The 17,930-nt window shown below is 55.9% G+C and overlaps 2 protein-coding genes across 4 annotated transcripts in view; one reads left to right on the forward strand and one right to left on the reverse strand.

The window, feature by feature from the left end:
• The window catches only part of CDH23 (cadherin related 23), a 184,818-nt gene that overhangs the window by 19,007 nt on the left and 147,881 nt on the right, over positions 1 to 17,930 (reverse strand). Inside the window, exons 33-37 of the mRNA XM_066191902.1 lie at positions 17,574 to 17,576; positions 16,362 to 16,511; positions 15,539 to 15,667; positions 15,289 to 15,417; positions 14,083 to 14,310 (exon numbers count right to left, since the gene is read on the reverse strand). Of these exons, the coding sequence (XP_066047999.1) occupies positions 14,083 to 14,310; positions 15,289 to 15,417; positions 15,539 to 15,667; positions 16,362 to 16,511; positions 17,574 to 17,576 (639 nt within the window). The remainder of the gene's footprint in view (positions 1 to 14,082; positions 14,311 to 15,288; positions 15,418 to 15,538; positions 15,668 to 16,361; positions 16,512 to 17,573; positions 17,577 to 17,930) is intronic.
• Positions 298 to 10,795, forward strand: VSIR (V-set immunoregulatory receptor). 3 transcript variants are annotated; one of them, XM_066191901.1, is made up of 7 exons: positions 298 to 550; positions 5,032 to 5,490; positions 6,234 to 6,281; positions 7,561 to 7,668; positions 9,124 to 9,151; positions 9,613 to 9,800; positions 10,055 to 10,794. In XM_066191901.1, the coding sequence occupies exons 1-7, from the start codon at positions 487 to 489 to the stop codon at positions 10,090 to 10,092; spliced, it is 933 nt and encodes a 310-aa protein (XP_066047998.1). In that variant the 5' UTR covers positions 298 to 486; the 3' UTR covers positions 10,093 to 10,794. The 3 variants fall into 3 exon arrangements, with proteins under 3 accessions (XP_066047998.1, XP_066047996.1, XP_066047997.1); XM_066191899.1 differs by lacking the exon at positions 298 to 550 and adding an exon at positions 835 to 952 and having other exon boundaries at positions 10,055 to 10,795; XM_066191900.1 differs by lacking the exon at positions 298 to 550 and adding an exon at positions 835 to 952 and having other exon boundaries at positions 9,616 to 9,800; positions 10,055 to 10,795.

The raw sequence follows: 17,930 nt of genomic DNA on the forward strand, positions 1-17,930 counted from the left end.
ACGCTCCCCTGTACCTGCTACCCGTTCATCCCAGGAGAGGTTCTGCCTCCTTAATCCTCACAAACGAGGGAAAAACAGTAATTGCGAGCAAAGTTACAACCCGGCCCAAGGAGTCAGCAGCTCCTGCTGGGAAAGGGATGGAGACCAGCACCCGCAAGTCCCTTGGCACGGCGAGCATCCTCCTTAGCGCCCCAGAAACGCACGCAAGGGGACCAGCTGGCTCGAAGTGAGGCTGTAAGGGAAGAAACCAAGCAGAGGCACCTAGCACCCGGAGACTTGGGTTCCGAACCCGATCTCCACCCGCGGGCGCTCCCGCCCGCAGCTCCCTGCAGCCTCTCACCTCCGGGGGGTGCTCGCCGTTCTCTGCAGCGCTGCGCGAATCGCAATCAAATTTCCTGTGTGTACAAGTCCGGCTGTCGCTGCGGGGCTGCTCAGAGCGAGCGGTGGCTCCGCAGAGGCCACCCTCTCCCCGGTCACCCCGCCGCCATGGGGGCAGCGTCCCCCCGAACAGGGCTGCTCCTGGCTGCGCTCTGCCTGCTGGCTTCCCACGGTAAGCTCCAGCTCGCTTTCCTCTGCTCCCTGCCCGGAGAAACTCTCCTCTCTGGGGCACCGTGTCCACCCGCCTGCCTGCCCGGGGCTGTGCTTCGGCACAAGGAGTCTGGGGTGTTTGGGGCGTTATTTGCTCTCTTCCCCTGTGACTTTGGTGCGCGGGGGGATCAAGCCAGAGTTTCACACGGTTGTGCTGGTTGTGCCGGGGTAAAGGGGCCGCAGGGGAACTGCTGTTCTCAAACTCTGAGACTGTTTTTTTTTTTTTTTTTTTTTTCCTTTCTTCCTCTGCTTTGATCTAACATGCGTGGAAAGGAAAGCAGCCCCTTGTCCCCGCCAGCCTCCCGCTGGAGACCCCGGGCTGGAAAAGCTGCTCCGTTCCCGCACGGCACTTTTCCCTGGCACGGTGTGAAGACCCTTCCAACAGCCCTGCGGGAGGGAGAGAGGGGATTTGTGGGAGCGGGACTGGGATGCCCTCTCTCAGGATGCTGCGCTCCGCCGGGAAGTGCCGGGCAGCCGCTCCGGGTGGGCAACCAGCCGCGGCCAGGGCGGCCGTGAGCGGCTGCCGAGTTCCCCTTCCCCGGAGCGAGCGCTTCCCAGTGCTGGAAGCTCGCTGGCTGCTTCTCAGGGGGGGACGCTTTGGGAGGGGGCTGCTTCATGCCTGACTCCGCACCAGCCCTGGCAGGCAGCGTTTCCCTCCGGGGGTCCGGGGCCAGGCAGTGAAACTGGGGCGGTGGCATTAAAACCGCGGTTCCACCCTGGACGACGACTCGGGGAAGGAAGCTGGGAAGGACCATGATCCCTCCTTGACCTGCGCAGGCGGAGGATGAGCATCGGGCTTGGCTTCACCCACTCTCCCGGGACAAAGTGACCGCCTCCACGATTTCTGCCAGCACATCTCCAGGAAGAAAAGATGCCCAAAGATTCCCCGCTGCAGTGGGGCCCGAGGTCCCTTCTCCTCTCCTCTGGGACAGCAAGGCTGGTGTGGATTGAACCACGTTTTGCTTCTCATCCGAGTCTCGGCATCAGGGAGCAATTCCTAGCATGTCCACAGGGATTTGAACGATATTGTTTATGCATCTGCGGTGCTGGGACTGAACTTCAGGCTTTCTGCAACGCAACAAGCTGATGCTCGACGTGAGGCTGGTGGCAGAGGAACTGAGCATTGCGTAACCCCACGCCTGCCAAAACTTTCTGAACCCCTGGCTAACTTTAGCAGGGATTGATGGAGAAGTAGCCCTTGGAGACATCCAGCTTGGGGATGCTGGCAGCCAGGTGGATGGGGAAGTGGCTCCTCTTTGCCTAAAGAATGGCTGCTGAGCTGGGCTTTCCAAAATCGCGTCCCGGGTGCCGTGTCCGAGCCACAGCTGTGCTGGAAGAGGAGCAAGGCAGGATCCCCCGAGGCTGCTCCCTCCACTGCCTGGATGATGGGGAGCCCCACTTCTGGAAAGTCATTTGGCCCCTGGGGTGCAGGAGATGAGGGCTGTTAATGTGTCTCGGGCATCCTCAGCAAGTCTTTTCTCTTTCTTTCGTGCTCGAGGTACTTCTGCAGAGCTACGGATGCCCCTGCACATCTCACCTGGCTGATAACTCTGAAGCATAATCACAGCTGAGTGACGATGGGGCTCGGGGCACTTTGATGTGAGTGTGTTACAAAAACTCCCAGAAGAGGAAGAAAGCAGAGCTCCTTGCTCCACCTCTGTCTCCAGCAGCCTCTCCTCTGTGGCAGGTGAGCCCCTCCAAAGGCTCCATCCCCTGATCTCTGCAGATTTCCTCAGAGTGGAAAGAGGAGGCCTGACGTGGAAATCACTTCTGTCAAGAACGGGAGTGCAGATCAAACACCTGCTGGCCAGGGCCGGGGACCAAACATAGGAGAAGCAGCCAGGAGAGACTTTTGGTCACTGACCCAGAATGTGGTGTGAAATCCTGATTTATTTAAGCTGTTGGTCGGCCAAGCAGTACAGGTTTCTGCACTTTTTTTGTGCTTCTGTTTTGTCTGAAAGCAGAGTTCCCAGGTGTCAAGAGAATGATGCCAGCACTTTTGGCACATGCTTGAGACCTCCTCAGTCTCTACCAGATGGTGACAAGACAACAGCTCTCAGCTCAGCCCTCAACTGGTCCAACCAGCTGGAGATGTGCAGAGATGGGCATCTGGCTTCGTTTTGGCATTTGCCAGCAGTTCTGACTTCAAAGGGAATTGTTTGACTGGGGTGTGGAAGGAGCCAAGCCTGGGCTCTGGGCATGGAAGAAGCCTGGGAGATTGAGGATCCATGGGCTTCAGCATAAAGGCACCACCACAACATGTTTCCTCTGGGCTCCATCTGGCATCCAGCACATTTGAAGCCTCAGTACATCTTGGGGAGGGAACACCAACTGCCCTGGCACTGCTCTGGGCTGTGCCGTGTCTTGCCAGCCGCTTTCTCCTCCACTTGATGGCTTTTGAGAGTCTTCCCCCGCTCCGGAGAAGGAAAGGGAAGCCTGTAATGCCGAAGGTTGCACACATGGTAACCTCTGCCCCTCCCCGAAAGCGTGGGCTGTGCTGACTTTCCATCCAGACGGTTCCCATCAAGCTCCGGAGGTGGAGGCTGGATGGCTCAGCAAGGCAGAGCTTCCAAACTGCGCGGGGATGAGCCCTACTTCATTGGGGGGTGGGGGTTTGTGGAAAACAAAAGACTCCTGCAGATACTTTTGGAAGGTGTTGGAAGTGTGGCTTCCTCCAATAGAGCCCTGGCTTCCCTTCCTCCGGCTCCCAGGAGACGCCCGATGTGAATGGGGCACTTCCCCTTGCAGCAGGTATCGAGAAACACATCTGAGGGCCCTTTTGTGCTCGGTGCTTTGGCAAGGAGGTGGAGGACCCGCTCTGCCGCCCGCCAGAACCCATCCAGCCCGGCTGTGCATCCTGGCCCCAGCAGCACCCGAGGATAAGGAGAAGTCAGGGCTCGAAAAGGAGGCTGAACGAGGCAGCGCTGAGCTCGGGCCACGCAAACCTCTGTCCCAGAGCAGCTCCGGGGATGTGCTGCTGCACGTGCTGCGGGGAGCAGGAAGCAATCAGCCGGAGTGGTCAGGCAAAGGTCACGCCATCCCTGCCTCGGGGAACTCCTCGGCACTGTGGGCTCCGCAGCAGGGAGTGCAACGGAGCCGATCTCCTCCGCAAAGCCTCCCTCTCCCTGCAGAGCACCCTCGGGCAGGGACTCGGGGGCTTCACGGCTGCTCTTGCACGTTAATAACAACAAGAACCTCAAGGGGTGGGAGGCATGTTTTCGGTTTCACTCTCTGCAGCAGAGCCTGGGGCCACGCAGGTGACAGATTGATTGTGCTCCCAGCAGGAGGATGCTCTCGGGGTGGCCCAGAAGTGGGGAGCCTCTGGCCGGGCTGGATGCTTGCGGGCAGGCACATCACGCCCTGCCTGTGATTGACGCCCTCTCGATACAGCAAGCAAGAAACCTCAAAGCGAAACGCGGCGGAGCTAATGGCACAACAGGATGTTACCAAAATAAAAACACCAGCATCTCGTCCTTGTAACATCTTCTCTGCTGCAAACCAGCCCCAGAAACCTCCTTTCCATCCACAGTAATTAGAAGAAAATAAATCCAGAATTTGCTTTTTCTCTGGCTTTCGAAGTGATGTTAGCACTTCTGCAAACATGAAGGAGTGGCAGGGCCAGAGCACCAAAACCTCTCCTGTCTTTGCACTTTCCCCTCCCCTCATGCACAGCTCCCCTTACCCAGCAGTAGCCCCCACCCATATGCTGGGGAAAGACCAGCAATGCCGTAGTGTGCCCCATTCTCCCGCATCTGCCACGCCTCCTGCCCACATTCCAGAATTTCTTTCTGAAAATTGTTTTCATTTTCCAGCAGCTCCTCACTGTCAGCATCAGCCAGTTCCCCCTTTTCCTCCCTGGGGGTAGAAAAACAAGGAGGGTGGGACCTGCTCCCCGCCTCATCTGGGGGAGAGGGGGGGGGCACTGCTCCTCCTAGAACTTTTCTGTTTGTTTTTTGCTCCTTTTATTCTTTTGCAGCTGGCCTGGCAGTGCTTGTGTTTCCTCCTTCACAAGCCTGCTGCCTTGCTTCTCTCGTCCTCCTTTGCCTCGACACCTCTGCTGGCCCCAGAGAAGCTTCTGCCTCCCTGCTGCTGATGCTTAACTGTATTTCAAGCGTGTCTCTCCTGCAGAGTTGATTTCTAGGGTGAAGTTGTGCTCCCAGCCCTGCTACAAAATACTGGAATGATCTGGGTTAGAAGGGAGTTAAAGATCACGTAGTTTCAGCTTCATGTAGTTTCAACACCTTCCACTATCCCAGGTTGTTCAGAACACCATCCAACCTGGCCTTGGACACTTCCAGGGATCCAGGGGCAGCCACAGCTCTTCTGGGCACCCTGTGCCAGGGCCTCCCCGCCCTTTGTCAACACTGGTGGTGGGTTTGCAGTGCTTGTTTGGGCAGTTTTGCTACAAACCCAGGCTCTGACTTGGCACCTTCTCCCCGGCAGGAGGGGCAGCAGCTTTCCTGATCACCACCCCATACTCGCTCTGCGTCTGCCCCGAGGGCCAGAACGTCACCCTGACCTGCCGGGTCAGCGGCGCCCTGACCGAGCGCCACGACCTGCTCTACAAAACCTGGTACTTCAGCAGCACTGGCGACCAGAGCTGTTCCGACAAGAGGCACATCCGCAACGTCACCGAGAAGGAGCTGCGCCACGACCTCAGCAGGCACCACGAGCTGCAGGGAAACGGCTCCCAAAAATCCCACCCGGGGTGGCAAAGTGGCCACCACGGTGTGGAGTTTGTGCCCGACCGCCACGGCGCCTTCCACATCGTGGTGATGAACCTGACGCTGCAGGACAGTGGGAATTACTGCTGCTATGCCGTGGAGGTCAGGAGGGAAGGTCATGGCAAGCCCCACAGCACGCAGGTGGCTCACGGCTTCGTGGAGCTGCAGATCCAGCGAGGTGAGGGGGGCAAGGGAGCCCCTGCCAGCCCTGCACCCATGGCAGGGCGCAGTGCCAGGGAAGAGGTGGTGGGGGACGCAGCACTGGGGCTGGGGAGGCAGCGTGTGCTGATGCTGGAAGTGCAGGGCATGTTCCAGAAGTCAAAGAGCAGCAGATGTTGAAGGCTTGAATTAGAGCTAGAGAGCAATGAAACATTAAAAAAAAAAAAAAAAAAAAAGACAAAACCAAAACAAAACAAAAACCCCCAAAAAAACAAAACCAAAAAAACACCCTGAAAAAAATCTTAGTAACTCAAGAGGCTGGAATGCAATAAAATCCATGGTACATAGTTTCACTGATCTTCAACCTCCTTCTGGCAGAGAGGAAAACATGCCTCAATTTAAAAGGAGCTGGCTGGTGGTGCAAGCCCGGGTGAGAGCTCACAGATAACCTTGGGATAGCAGCCCAGGGGAGAGGCATGAGGGAGGGAAAGCGTCTCCTGGCCTTGATTTGCAGCATTAGATAACTTTTCTTTCAGACTGAAAAAAAAAAAAGGCTGCATGGTCAGGGATGGACTCTGCTGCCATGGAGAAAGGGGATCTTGCAGCAGGGATCTCAGTGAACACTTCCCATGATTAACTTCCAGCATCGGGCTGCTCTGGGACGATGTTCTCAATACCGGGGAGAAAAGGCACGGACAGCCAGCAGGTTGGGAGTTCTCTGGCACCTGAGTGAATCCTGAGCTTTTCTCTTCTCTTCTGCAGGCAAAGGAGGGCTTCAAAACTGCACATTTCACACTGCCACCGGCAAAGGTAAAGGGAAAAACCCCTCTTTCCAATGTGCTGCTCGCCACCCTGGCCCATGCATTCCCTAGGGATCACTGCCAACACACCAGTGCCCACACACAACCTCACAGCCCGGTGTTGGGGGGGGTGGTTTCCAGTGCTCTTCCTACAGGGTGGGCATGACAGGCACATCCTCGGGCCAAAGAGAGCCTTCTTTAGCCCATCACCTGGACATGATGGTCCTGAAGCCCATGGAGATCATTGACCCTGTTGTTCTAAAGCACCTGAGCCCCTCCCACAACAGGGATTTAGCAGCCTCTGCCAGGAGCAGATGGGAAGGGACAGGAAGGTAAAGAGTTGCAGGAACCTCTTGCTACGCCCTGAGCCTGGGCCACCTCTGCCTCGAGCAGGGGAAACCCAAATCTTGCTTGAGTGCTCAGACAATGTGGGGCTCCCCCAGAGTCGTGTCTAGACATGGAGGTGCCCACACTTCACTGTGCAGCTGGTTTCTTGCTGGGTCGCTCTGTCAGTCCCCGTTTGCTGGCTCCTAAATGGGCAGATTTGGCTAAAATCATTTGGCAGCATGCCCGGACAAGGGAAGCAGCTCATGGTCCCCATGAGCTGTGCTTTCTTCTCCCTAAACTTCAGTCTCAAGTGCTGGGACACCCTGCCCTGTCAGGAAAAAAGAGAAAAAATGTCCCCTCCTTAAACACAGACACATGGGGCAAGAAGCTGCTTCCTCAGGTGGATGCGCAGGAGAGGAGATGAACCTGCCCTTGATTTAAGCAGCCCTCAGCCTCACCATGAGCCATCCCACAAGGACCTTGATGGCCACAGACGGGCCTGCAGGCTGCCAGCCTTTCTGGAAGCCTCTGTGGGTGGTGTTCTCCAGGGGCACATTAATTAACGGAGGCTGTGGGTAACAAGCCCTTTGATACTCGAGCACTTTGAGGTTGACTGTGGGTCAGAGTCAGTGCTCCAGCGTTGCTGGGAGCCTTTATCAGGGCTTCTCTCCTCATATCTAGAAGACCAAAAATCTTGGGATGTCCTGCAGCAATGAAGCACTTTGGTCAAAGTTCTAACAGGATGCCTCAGAGCTTATCTCCACAGGTGGCAACACATCCCACTGTGAATCCTGTGTATGTGGGAGCCACACTGCATCAGCTCTGAGGCAACACAGGGTTGCCCAGTGCTGGACTTAATGATCTTCAAGGTCTCTTCCATCCTAAACAATCCTGTGATTTTGGCTTGGGGAAACCAAGGGAAGGTGAATGGGAGGGTTCATCTCTGCGCTCTTCTGTTGCAGATATCACGGCCGCTGCGCTGGCCACGGGCGCCTGCATAGTGGGCATCCTCTGCCTACCCCTCATCCTGCTCCTCATTTACAAGCAGAGACAAGCTGCCAGCAGCAGACGTATGTACCTGGACACCCATCTCATCTCCCAGGCTGCACCAGCCTGGCAAGGCTGGATGGGATGTGCCCCACTGGGATCAGCTGCTTTGGCTGCCCCAAGTCCCACGGGCGTGGTGGAAGGTGGCCCAAAGGCAGGACCCTGCCAGGTGCCTCCTGCAGAGCTGTCCTGGGAAGGGCCAGGCACGCCTGCAGGCTGCTGGTGAGGAGTGGATAGGAGGGGACACCAGCAGCGTGCTGAGGGCACTGAGACTGTGAGGATGCTCCCTGAGCCCTTTCCTCCACATCCACTGTGAGAGGCATCTCATTTGCTCATCCCTCCCTCCACTGCACACCTGAAATAGAAGCTTTGCCTTCTAAGTGACTGAAAAGCATTATTTGCACTTTTTTCTCACCCTGCTGTTTAAAAAGACCCCTGACATGTCTATGGCCACAGGACCTGCAGCAAGCCAGGTCTCCCCTCTGCCGCCCCAGCCCTGGAATCCCGGGCTGTGCTGAGGCCCAGCCGGCTGCCAGCTCCTGCTCATGCTTGGCTCCCAGAGATTTTGGTAATTAAGCGGAAAGGGGCACCACCTTAACTGGCAGAGCCATTTCATCAGCCCTTGGGCAAGCGGGGGCCCTGTGGTTTTCCTCTCCCAGCTCGGTGGGCGGCTGTGCGGCTCTGAGGAGACCTTTGGAGAAGTGCTTTTTCAGCAGCAGTGGGCACAGTGCCAGCCACAAGAATGGGAACTGTGCTTTCAACAGCCATCCGCTTCAGGCACCCATTTAGCAGTGGCTGGGCTGCAGCCCCCATCTCCATCTGTAAAGCATCACCTGGATGCTACTTCACACCAGAGGGCAGTCAGAATCCAAGGGGGGGGGGGGTTGCCTCTCAGGTATCACGGACCAGTTTATTTCCACGCAGCACTTCCCTTTGGCACAGTTTGGGCCAAAACTCAAGCAGCTCAGCTCAGGGTGCTGGCCAGGCAGGCATTCAGCAGAGACCAGTGACATGGGCTGTGGGATCTGCTGTGGCAAAGGGGCTGAGGGAATACCTCACAGGGTGCTGCTCAGCCAAACAGGGGCAGCCTGGTGCCAGGTGGTGTTTGCAGAGCGCCAGGACAGTGCCACAGGCGGGTGGTGGGTGCATCTAGGCACGAGTGGGGGCAGACTGCAGCTGTACCTCACTTCACTCCATGCCTCCAGGAGTGTCTCTTCTCCTTCTTTGGAGCCCGTGGTCTCAGTCTGGCGGGAAGCTGGGCTGGGGAGTGAACAAGGTGGGAGAGGGCAGGAATGGAGAGAAGGAGGTTTGGGAGCAAAGCAGAGGGCTAAAGAAGCGGGTGAGGGAGGGAGGAATGCAAAGGGAGAAGAGGAACTTGAGGTGGGTAAGACACCAGAACACAGCCCTGGCAGTGGGTCTGGGCCTGATGGTGAGCCTTGTGTTGCCAGCACTCATCCCTAACACTTTGTCTTCGGCAGGTGCCCACGAGCTTGTCAGGATGGATAGGTAAGGAAACCCACGTGGCCCCAGCTCTCCCTACCTCCCCACACACCCTTGCAGCCTGCATGCCAGACCCTGCAAAGGTTTGTGCTTTCCTCCTTCCCCTTGAAGCCGGCACACATCCTCAGCCCGGCAGGGTGAAATGGGTGCTGGTGTCACCCACACCCCGAGTCCTTTCCCTTTCTGGGAAATCGCTCTTTCTCTTCCCTGTCTCTACGTGGGAAGTGCCTCTTTCCCGTTTTACAAGGGCTTCCTTCGTCTCCCTGCACCCTGGGAAGAGCCTGAAACCACTTTGGCTAAACCCTCCCCCCTGCACTGGGTGGAAGTGAGGTACCACTCTAGGCTGAGGTGGCACCACCTGAACCTGCTCCCCGCCCTGCCTGCCTGTTCCCAACGCTCGGCCAAACCCCCGGGGATAAAAACAAGGCTGCAGAAATAAACACGCAAATGCCTCTCCTGTCCCGCAGCAGCGCCCAGGGCATTGAGAACCCCGTGTTCGAGGCGGTGCCACCGGCGAGCGCGGAGCCCCGGGCCCGGCCCCAGCTCTCCTACGTGGCCAGCAGGCTGCCCTCGGAGTCCGGCCGGCACCTGCTCTCGGAGCCCAACACCCCCCTGTCCCCCCCCGGCCCCGGGGACTGCTTCTTCCCCACCCTGGGTGAGTGACTGGCAACGCTGATCCCCTCTGGAGATGGCGGGAGAGGGGGAAAGGAAGGGGGAAAGGAGGGGGGGGGTGGGGTTAAATATCAGCGGCAAACTTGGTGTTGTGTGGGACATCTAGTCCCACGGCTTAAAAGATTGGAAGGATCTAAACCCTCTGTTTTCCATGCAAAAGCAGAGTTTGGCCACTTCCTCGACTAATATCCCTTCAGCTGTTAGCTGGACTAATATCCCATGTCTGCTCCTTTCCAGATCCTGTTCCCGACTCACCAAACTCCTTGAAAGCCTAAAGACCCCAGAGGAAACCACATCCAGCAGACCACGCCATGCTCACCAAGACGATAGCCCTGGGAGGGTGGCAGGGCCAGGGGCAGCAACACCTTAAGAAATGAAGCTGTGTGCAGGATCCCTGCCCTTGTCTCCCATCCTGCCACTGCTCTGGGACTGAAAGTGAACCTCTCTCACTCGGATTTCGATTTTTAACTACCTGTTTCCATGGAGAAGTACATGGCTCTGTACTGCTCACATTTGACAGACTAGCTGAAAATTGAGGATGTGGGGAAGGAAGGATGTCCTGCACCTGCAGACTTCCCTGAGGATTAACTTATTGCCAGGGTCTAAGCTCTGCAACATCAACACCTTTCTGGATCCTTGACTGAACATCCTCTCTGGGAGTGGATGGGAACATACTTTATTCAGCATGGAACAAAACAGGATCACCGCCCAACCTTGTACTACGTTTTTCTCTGCAAAACAGGAAGGGGAGAGGCTCCCTGCTGCCACCAGAGCCCTCTTTCTCCTTATCACCCTTTTGAAATGGCCATGGACTTGTGATGCTGCTGCCTTTTTAGCAGGACACATGTTGGGAGAAGCCTTATTTCTGCTGCAGTTTTATCCTTGGCTTGGGATCAGGGCAATTTATCTTTCTGTTTGTTTCATTATCAGTGCTGATTAAAACGAAAAAAAGGATGTTTTCATTTGTTTTTGTTGTTTTTTTTTTAAGTGCCTGTCAATTATGAAGTTCATCTGGCGGGTGTTGGAGGATGTTCCCATGAGGTGCCCAAGTGCCCCTGTGGAGAGGTGGAAGCACGGGGGGCACAGTGGGAAGTGCTAAGGATGGCTTCCCCTTGCCCTCCTGGGGCCAGCACAGCCAGAGCAGCCAGCGCTGGGGCCACTGTCAGAGGACTCTGTGATGCTCTGGGGGACACGGGTGCTCCTGCAGCATCTGAACACAGCATCTGGCACTGCTTATCCAAAAGAAACTACAGCTCCAGTGTGACTCAGCCCTGGTGATGATATCAAACCTTGTGGTAGACACTGTTACTCAGAGTGTGTTTGTTCTTGGTTTTTGTTTTTTGTTTTTTTTTCTTTTTTCCTTGTTTCTCTTTTTGTTGTAAGGTGGGTAAAAAAATGGCCACGAGACAAACATTAGTCATAGCAAAACAGTGTCAGACCTGAGCAACAGCTGCACCAGGCAGTGTGTCCGGGCAGACCACCCCTGGCAGCACATGGATTTCCACACTACATGGCTGGAAGAAACAGCGTTTGCCTCTGGAATGGGCTGGGGAGACCCTGGGCTGCTGCAAGATTCAAATATCCAGCCTAGGCTCCAGCAGGAGCACCCTCAAGGTGGTTCAGGGATGAAGGAGAAGCCAGCACCCACACCCCCACGTACCACGGATGTAACACCCTGAGCACAGGACATGTGCTTTATTGCCACCCACGGCTCAGCCCCTTCCCGGCTTTGCTGGGGAATCCAGCACCCGGTGCCTCCAGCACTTCCTTCTCCCTGTCTCAGCAGCTCCAGCTGGAAAGGCATGCCGGGGTTTTGCCTGCCTGCAGGTCTTAACGGCTTTGAAACTGTCTCCAAGTCACTCTGTTCCCTAATGAAGGCACTGTTTGATGACAGAAGGAAGCTTTGTTGGAAACAGGTTTTGCTCTGTGTGACAGGAACCCCATTTTTTGGGATACACGGAGCTGCAGGCAGAGCTAAGCTCTCTGCCAGAAGCTCTGGTGTGGCATGCTGAGGCATCGAGTGGCATCAGTTTTCCCTCCAGAAGGAAAACTAAAGACTTCTAGGAGAGAGAAAAAATGGCTTCCCAGGCTTCCATGCATTCTGGAGCAAGAGTCCTGGCACAGGGGTGCTGGTCCCCCACCTTGGCCCCCACTGCCATGGAGAAGATGACACAGATGCTCATGGAGAAGGTGACCCAGCCACAAGATCAGCGTCTGGGCAGTGAGGATCCACCCAGCCTTGCTGGAGCCACTGGCTGGGGGTACCAGCAGGATCCCTGTCCCAGTGCATAGGGGTGCTGCAACTTCCTTGGGCAGACTTTCCTGCTGCTGCAGGAAGCATCCCGACCCCTCTGGAGCAGGGCCAGCCCTTGGGGAGGTGCAGCTGCTGGCTTGCCTCAGGGTCAGACAGTGCCCAGGTGACTCCTGCAATTCCCACACACCTTCCAGTTGCAGCTCACCAGCTTGTGAAGGTTCTTTTCTCCTGCAATGCTTTTCTAATGAAAATATTTTCCTTTTATCAGCAGCATTTTATCCTTTCGTTCTAGCGTTTCCATCTCCCAGGAGATTCCTCTTGGCCAGTCTTCCCTGCTTCCTTGCTGTCCTGGGTATCCCAGATCACCACTTCCAGGTGAGGACTTCCCAGTCCTCTCTCAGCTCTGTCTCCTCTGCGTCTCCCACGCAGAGAAGGCCAAACCTTGGAACCCACGGATGGATGTACAAATTACAGACAATCATCTCCTTTTGTGGGTTGTTGCATCAGCCTGGAGCCCCTTGTGAAAGCAGAGTTTCTGGCAGGCAGCAAGCCCCCGACAGACATCATTTCTCCACCCAGGCGTGAGGCCAGCGGGCACCCAGCAACACGCTGGACAGCCTTTCACAAGACCTGAGTGTCCTCAAGCCCTGAAAGGGGCCAAAACTCTTCTCTCCACTCAGGAATTGGGTCACTGGGTACTTTGTGTCGCCAGGATTTGGGTTGTTGCCGTTGGCATAACGTGTGCTCGTGACATGGTGGGCACACAGCAGAGCCTCTGGGGACAGGCAGGGCTGCTGGGATACTGCCTGGGCAGCGTGGAGTGACAAACTGTGCCACTCGTCCTCACTGGCACCGGGAAGGGAAGAGGCCATTGCCATGGCAATGGGATTTGCTAGCTCAGCACACGGCATTCCTCAGCACACCACGATCAGCGATGCTCCCACAGTGATGGGGACAAGGAGGAACTGGTGGCATCGTGTGCTGCAGTCACATGAAGCTGCTGTCTCTCCTTCTGGGGGAAGAGACTTTACCTCGGTTTAAGCCTCAGTGACAGCACAACTAATGGAAAAGATGGTGATGCAGAAGCTGGAGTGTGAACCAGCTGGGGAGGGAGGAGCTGAGAGTGCAAAGCCTGAAGTGAGAATCACAGCCACAGTTTGCACTGCTGACTGTGACCTGTTTCATCAAAATGCAGAGCAGGGCTTTGCAGGCAGAGCTCTGTTGGCAGAGCAGAGATGGTGAGAGATAGCACGTGGAGGTGGGGGACAGGAAGGATGGCAGAGCATCACACAAGGTGTCAGCCCGTCTCACCATTTGTGCACGTGGGTGTTCACTCACCTCTCCACAGAGACGTGGGGTTAGAAGGACTCAGGACTAGAAAACACCCCACATGGCATTTGCTCTTTTGGTCCTCCCATGCCAGAGTCATCCTCAGAGACACAAACAACTAACCAAGCGAGACAGTCACTTTCCCAGGCCATGGGATGGTGGGTGGGGGCTCACATCAACCCCCTTTCAGTCTGATGCCATTCCCCCTTGTCCTGGCACACCGGGCCCTTGTCAAAATCACCAGAGCTCTTCTCATTCACAAAGACCACAGCAGACATGCATGTCAGTGGTGAATGGAACTGTGGTTGAGCTGCTGCTCCAGCCACTCTCAGTGCTGAGATGGCTGGGCAGTGTCTGGAGCCCTTCCAGACCCAGCATCCAGACAGCCTGTGAGCAGGGCAGCAGCAGCCAGCACACCTTCCCACAGGGATGCTCGTATTTTTTGCATTTGGAGATGGGAGATAAGGCCTGCTGAACGACTGTGAGGGAGGGACCTGCAGGATCAGGCATCGAGGGAGATTCTGAGCCCAATCTGCGCACAGCAGGTTTGGACCCCGAGTCACTGAAACGTCACAGCCTGCGCCTTTTCTCCCCTTTCCCATTCCACGCTCCATGCCGAGCTCGCTCCCACAGCACTGTCCAGCCCCACCCTGCCCTGGAAAGGCCCATTTTGGCGACTCACCGACAGGGAGGGGTTGCCCTCGTCCTCCACAGTGACCACGAGGCTGTAGAAGCTCTGGCGCTCGCGGTCGGGCGGGGAGGGCCGGGTGGCGATCTCGCCGGTGACGCGGTCCATGCGGAAGGTCAGGTCCTCGTTCCCACGGGTGATGTAGTAGGAGAGGACACTGTTGAGGCCGATGTCCCGGTCGGTGGCACGCACCTGGGCCACTGCCGTGCCACCGCCCACGTTCTGCAACAGGGGCGAGCAACAGGGGTACGTGACGTAAATCCCACGAGCCTCATCACTTATAAAATACCTAATTAATAACGTAGTTCTAATGTAGAGAGGGCGCTGATGTGCTTGAGGCTCCAAACTCACTGCCCCAACACCCAGCAGCTCGGCAGAAAGCTGCATGTTAGGTCTTATCTAGTCTGGCACAGCCTGGAAGAGCATAAAATCCATAGGGTGTGAAGAGGTGAAGGCCGTGTAATGGACCCAGAGCTTGGCTAATTATTTTTGGATAGTCCCATTATGGGGAAAATCATAACAGAAATTCTCTTCTTTAACCTCTGAACATGTATTAAATAGATAAGAAAACCTTAACAGGGCAATATCCTTAATGCTAAGCTACAAATCACACGCAGCAGTTCCTCACAGCTAAGTGGCACTGGCTATTACTCATATTTCATTTTTCATCACCAAATTGAGAATCCCCCCCTGCCTCAGTCCAGGAATTAAACTGTCAGGAAATAAGTTGTCTTTTCTCATGCCTGACTGTGTTTTATTGCTTAATTATCTAGGCCTTGCTAAGCTGCTTCCTGAAAGCCATTCTTATTCTGCACCACACTGTCTCTTGTGTCACTTTGGTGGCATTTCCACGGGTGTGTAGCCACTTCTCCTTCCGGCTGGTCCCTGCAGCCTCACGGGCTCAAGTTGCTTGCAGAGATTTTTCCTAGCCCAAAACTAGGAGTACATCACCAGTGAGGGCTTTCAAGAGGTCACCAACACTTATCACCCAAGGTGAGGCTGGCGAGGGATCACCGATCCTTAAATGACCTAAGGCGAGGTTTGCAAGGGGACACCAACCATCAAAGGACCAAAGATGAGGTTTGTACTAATGCTTAAATGACCCAAGGTGAGGTCTGCATGGGACACTCCATCATCCCCGCTTGCCTTGTGGTCAGACCCGGCCCTGGGAGGACGGAAGGAGAGGAGCTGGGTGCTCACCTCACTCACGCTCACGTTGTAGCCGAAGGGGCTGTCGATGACAGGGGGGTTGTCATTGACATCAAGGATGTTCACTCGCAGAATGTGCTCCTTCCTCCGGGGAGGAACGCCACTGTCTGACGCTTGGATCTGTGGTTGGGGGTGGATTTTCATGGAAAAGAGTGCTACTTTGAAGCCCACAGCTCCAAGGAAACAGCCTCAGTGCTCAGACCAGAAGCCCAAGCAGTGAGGGGGGTGGTTTGGTGCTGACCCTTAAGGTGTAGTGATCCAGCAGCTCCCGGTCCAGCGGCCGTGCCACAAACACCTCGCCGTAGGTGTTGTTGGTGGTACGGATCTCAAAAGCCCGGCCGATATTCCCTGACGTCAGCGAGAAAGTCACCTGGAAACATCACAGGGAAAGAAAACCAGGGCAGGCAGAGTGATGGTGAGGAGGAGGAAGAGAAAGGAGACCCTACAAAAATAAATCCAGCATTGCCCCCCAAGACATCTCAGCTCCAGTGTAGCGGGACCCACAGGTGTGCTGGCTTAATGCCGCCACCCCAAAGCAAATAGGGCCAACCCCCCTGTCAGCTCCCATGCTGCCAGCCATTTTTGTTATTAAGGGTGATGGGACCTCATTAATGCTCACTGGCAGTGTAATGAAAATAACAAATGTCAGAGAGCTTCCTGCTCAGCCTGCCAAGGACTTTGCTGCCGGCCCCCACGGCAGGAGAGGCCACAGCTGGTTTTCAGATTGCAGGGCTCCTTTTGACACTTGTCCCACAGAGCTCTTTGCCCCAGACAGCCCAAGGACGATGTTTTCCCCCTCCTGTTACGCGCCTTGACTGAGGAGTGTTGGTACTTACCCCACAATTCCCCTGAAACCACTGGCATTAATGACCAGAGTTCGCTCTCACAGGGATGCAGAGGGAAGGGGTTGGGAGGATGCTGGCAGGGGGGTTTCTGTGTCAGTGAAACACTACACACAACCTCAAGGAAGTTGGAAGGGACCCACAACTCCCGGCCCTGCACAGGAAAACCCCAGGAATCACACCACGTGCCTGAGAGCATCGTCCAAACGTCTCCCTCCCTACCTGGCCGTTCCTGCCGGCATCTGGATCTCGGGCCAGGACCAGGGCCACCCTCTTGCCCACGGCACTGTCCTCGGCCACGCTGACAGACGAGTCAGAGGTGATGTCGAACTGAGGGCTGTTGTCGTTCTCGTCCAGGACTGTGATGGTCACCTGTGAGGAGGGTACGGGGCTCAGGGCATGGACAGGAGCCAGACCCCTGCCCACCCGGCATCGACAGCCACCCTGGCACCCCAGCACACCCCCAACGCACCACACCCCTCTGAGGTGCCAACAGCGTGTCATCCACCCACCCAGGGAATGATGCAGCTGTTTGAGCACAGGAGCCGAAGTTACATCCCTGCATGCAAAGGAGAAGGAGGAGGAGGAGGAGGAGGAGGAGGAAGGATGCTTGGAGACTGAAAAACAGCACAAGGTTGCTGCATCTCTCAAGCACTGTATTTTTTTTGTGGAACATCCTCTGGTTTTTATCCTCCAAGCAGCTGAGCACGGAGCAGCTCGGGCTGCTGCAGAGTGACCCTTTCCTGCTGAACTTTTTCCTAGCAGTGATTTCATCCATGCTCACAGCAGCAGGGCTGGGCAGGATTTGCTTTAAAGCTCAATGGGCACAAAGAAGGCAGAGCTGAGTGTGTTTAACTCAACCAAGGCAAACGAGGTGTGGAAGAGACCTGAGCTCCCTCCTGAAAAAAAGGCACATGAGCACGAGATGCTCGAAGGGGACCTGGCTACCTTGGCCACAATTAGGCAGAGGAAATGCTCTCATCGAGTTTGTAATCAAAGTGTTGCAGGGCAACACAGAAATGAGAGAGGAAGAGCCTTTCTGTTCCCGGGGATTTATTTATGGGTGCCCCAAGCTCCCAGGTGCGGTCAGGCTGAATGCGACAACATCCCGGGAGGAAGCTGGGGAGCGAGCTGTGCGCCCTGGGGTGATTCAGTTATTGTTGCTGCTGAATTCAAAACAGAGAGCCAGGAGCAGGGAGAGCTCATTCAGCCACTGCAACAGATCCGGCAGCTGCTGTCCCAAGCCCCGGATCAGGGAGACGGGATTCTGCTCGCCAGCAGCAGAGTGGCTCCCGGGGCTGCCCCACGTCCTGGGGGAGGCGTGGAGGCTGGAGCTGGTGGAACAGCGCTGAAGACCTTCACCCCAGTTCCTCCCTGCAGCTCAGTGTGGACCTTGGGAGGGATTCTGGTCCCCAGCACAATGGACACGCTTACCTTCTGTTGGAGGAAAGCAGAGGGAGAAACAGAGAACACAAACAATGACGAGTTAGTGAGGGATGAGGAAGCGTGGGTTAACCCTGCATCCTACCACAGCAGTGCCAGGGGTCATGGGTATCCCTCTGCAGTGATCTGGTGGCTCCACTTTTGGGGCATCCCTTTGTTTTTTCCTAGCTAAGGTTGGCTTATCTGCCCCTCACCCTGGGAGAGGTTCAGACAAGAGCACAGTGCTGTGTGGGGAGCAGAGCCATTGGCACCCCTGGGCTGGCCCTGCACTCAGCAGAGAAATGCAAATCACCTCCTGCCTGGCTGCCTGTGAAACTTCTAAATATAACCCTCTGAAACTACAAACCA

Source organism: Chamaea fasciata, unplaced genomic scaffold (genome assembly GCF_029207755.1).
Source record: "Chamaea fasciata isolate MVZ Bird 193981 ecotype frontalis unplaced genomic scaffold, bChaFas1.0.hap1 SCAF_9, whole genome shotgun sequence".
Classification (NCBI taxonomy): domain Eukaryota; kingdom Metazoa; phylum Chordata; class Aves; order Passeriformes; family Sylviidae; genus Chamaea; species Chamaea fasciata.

Bases quoted from the DNA above. Each gene is read 5' to 3' on its own strand.
- VSIR (XM_066191899.1), top strand. From the start codon at position 850: ATGCGTGGAAAGGAAAGCAGCCCCTTGTCCCCGCCAGCCTCCCGCTGG. The intron at 953-5,031 runs GTGTGAAGACCC...TCTCCCCGGCAG, and splicing joins CGGCACTTTTCCCTGGCACG to GAGGGGCAGCAGCTTTCCTG. The intron at 7,669-9,123 runs GTATGTACCTGG...TGTCTTCGGCAG, and splicing joins ACAAGCTGCCAGCAGCAGAC to GTGCCCACGAGCTTGTCAGG.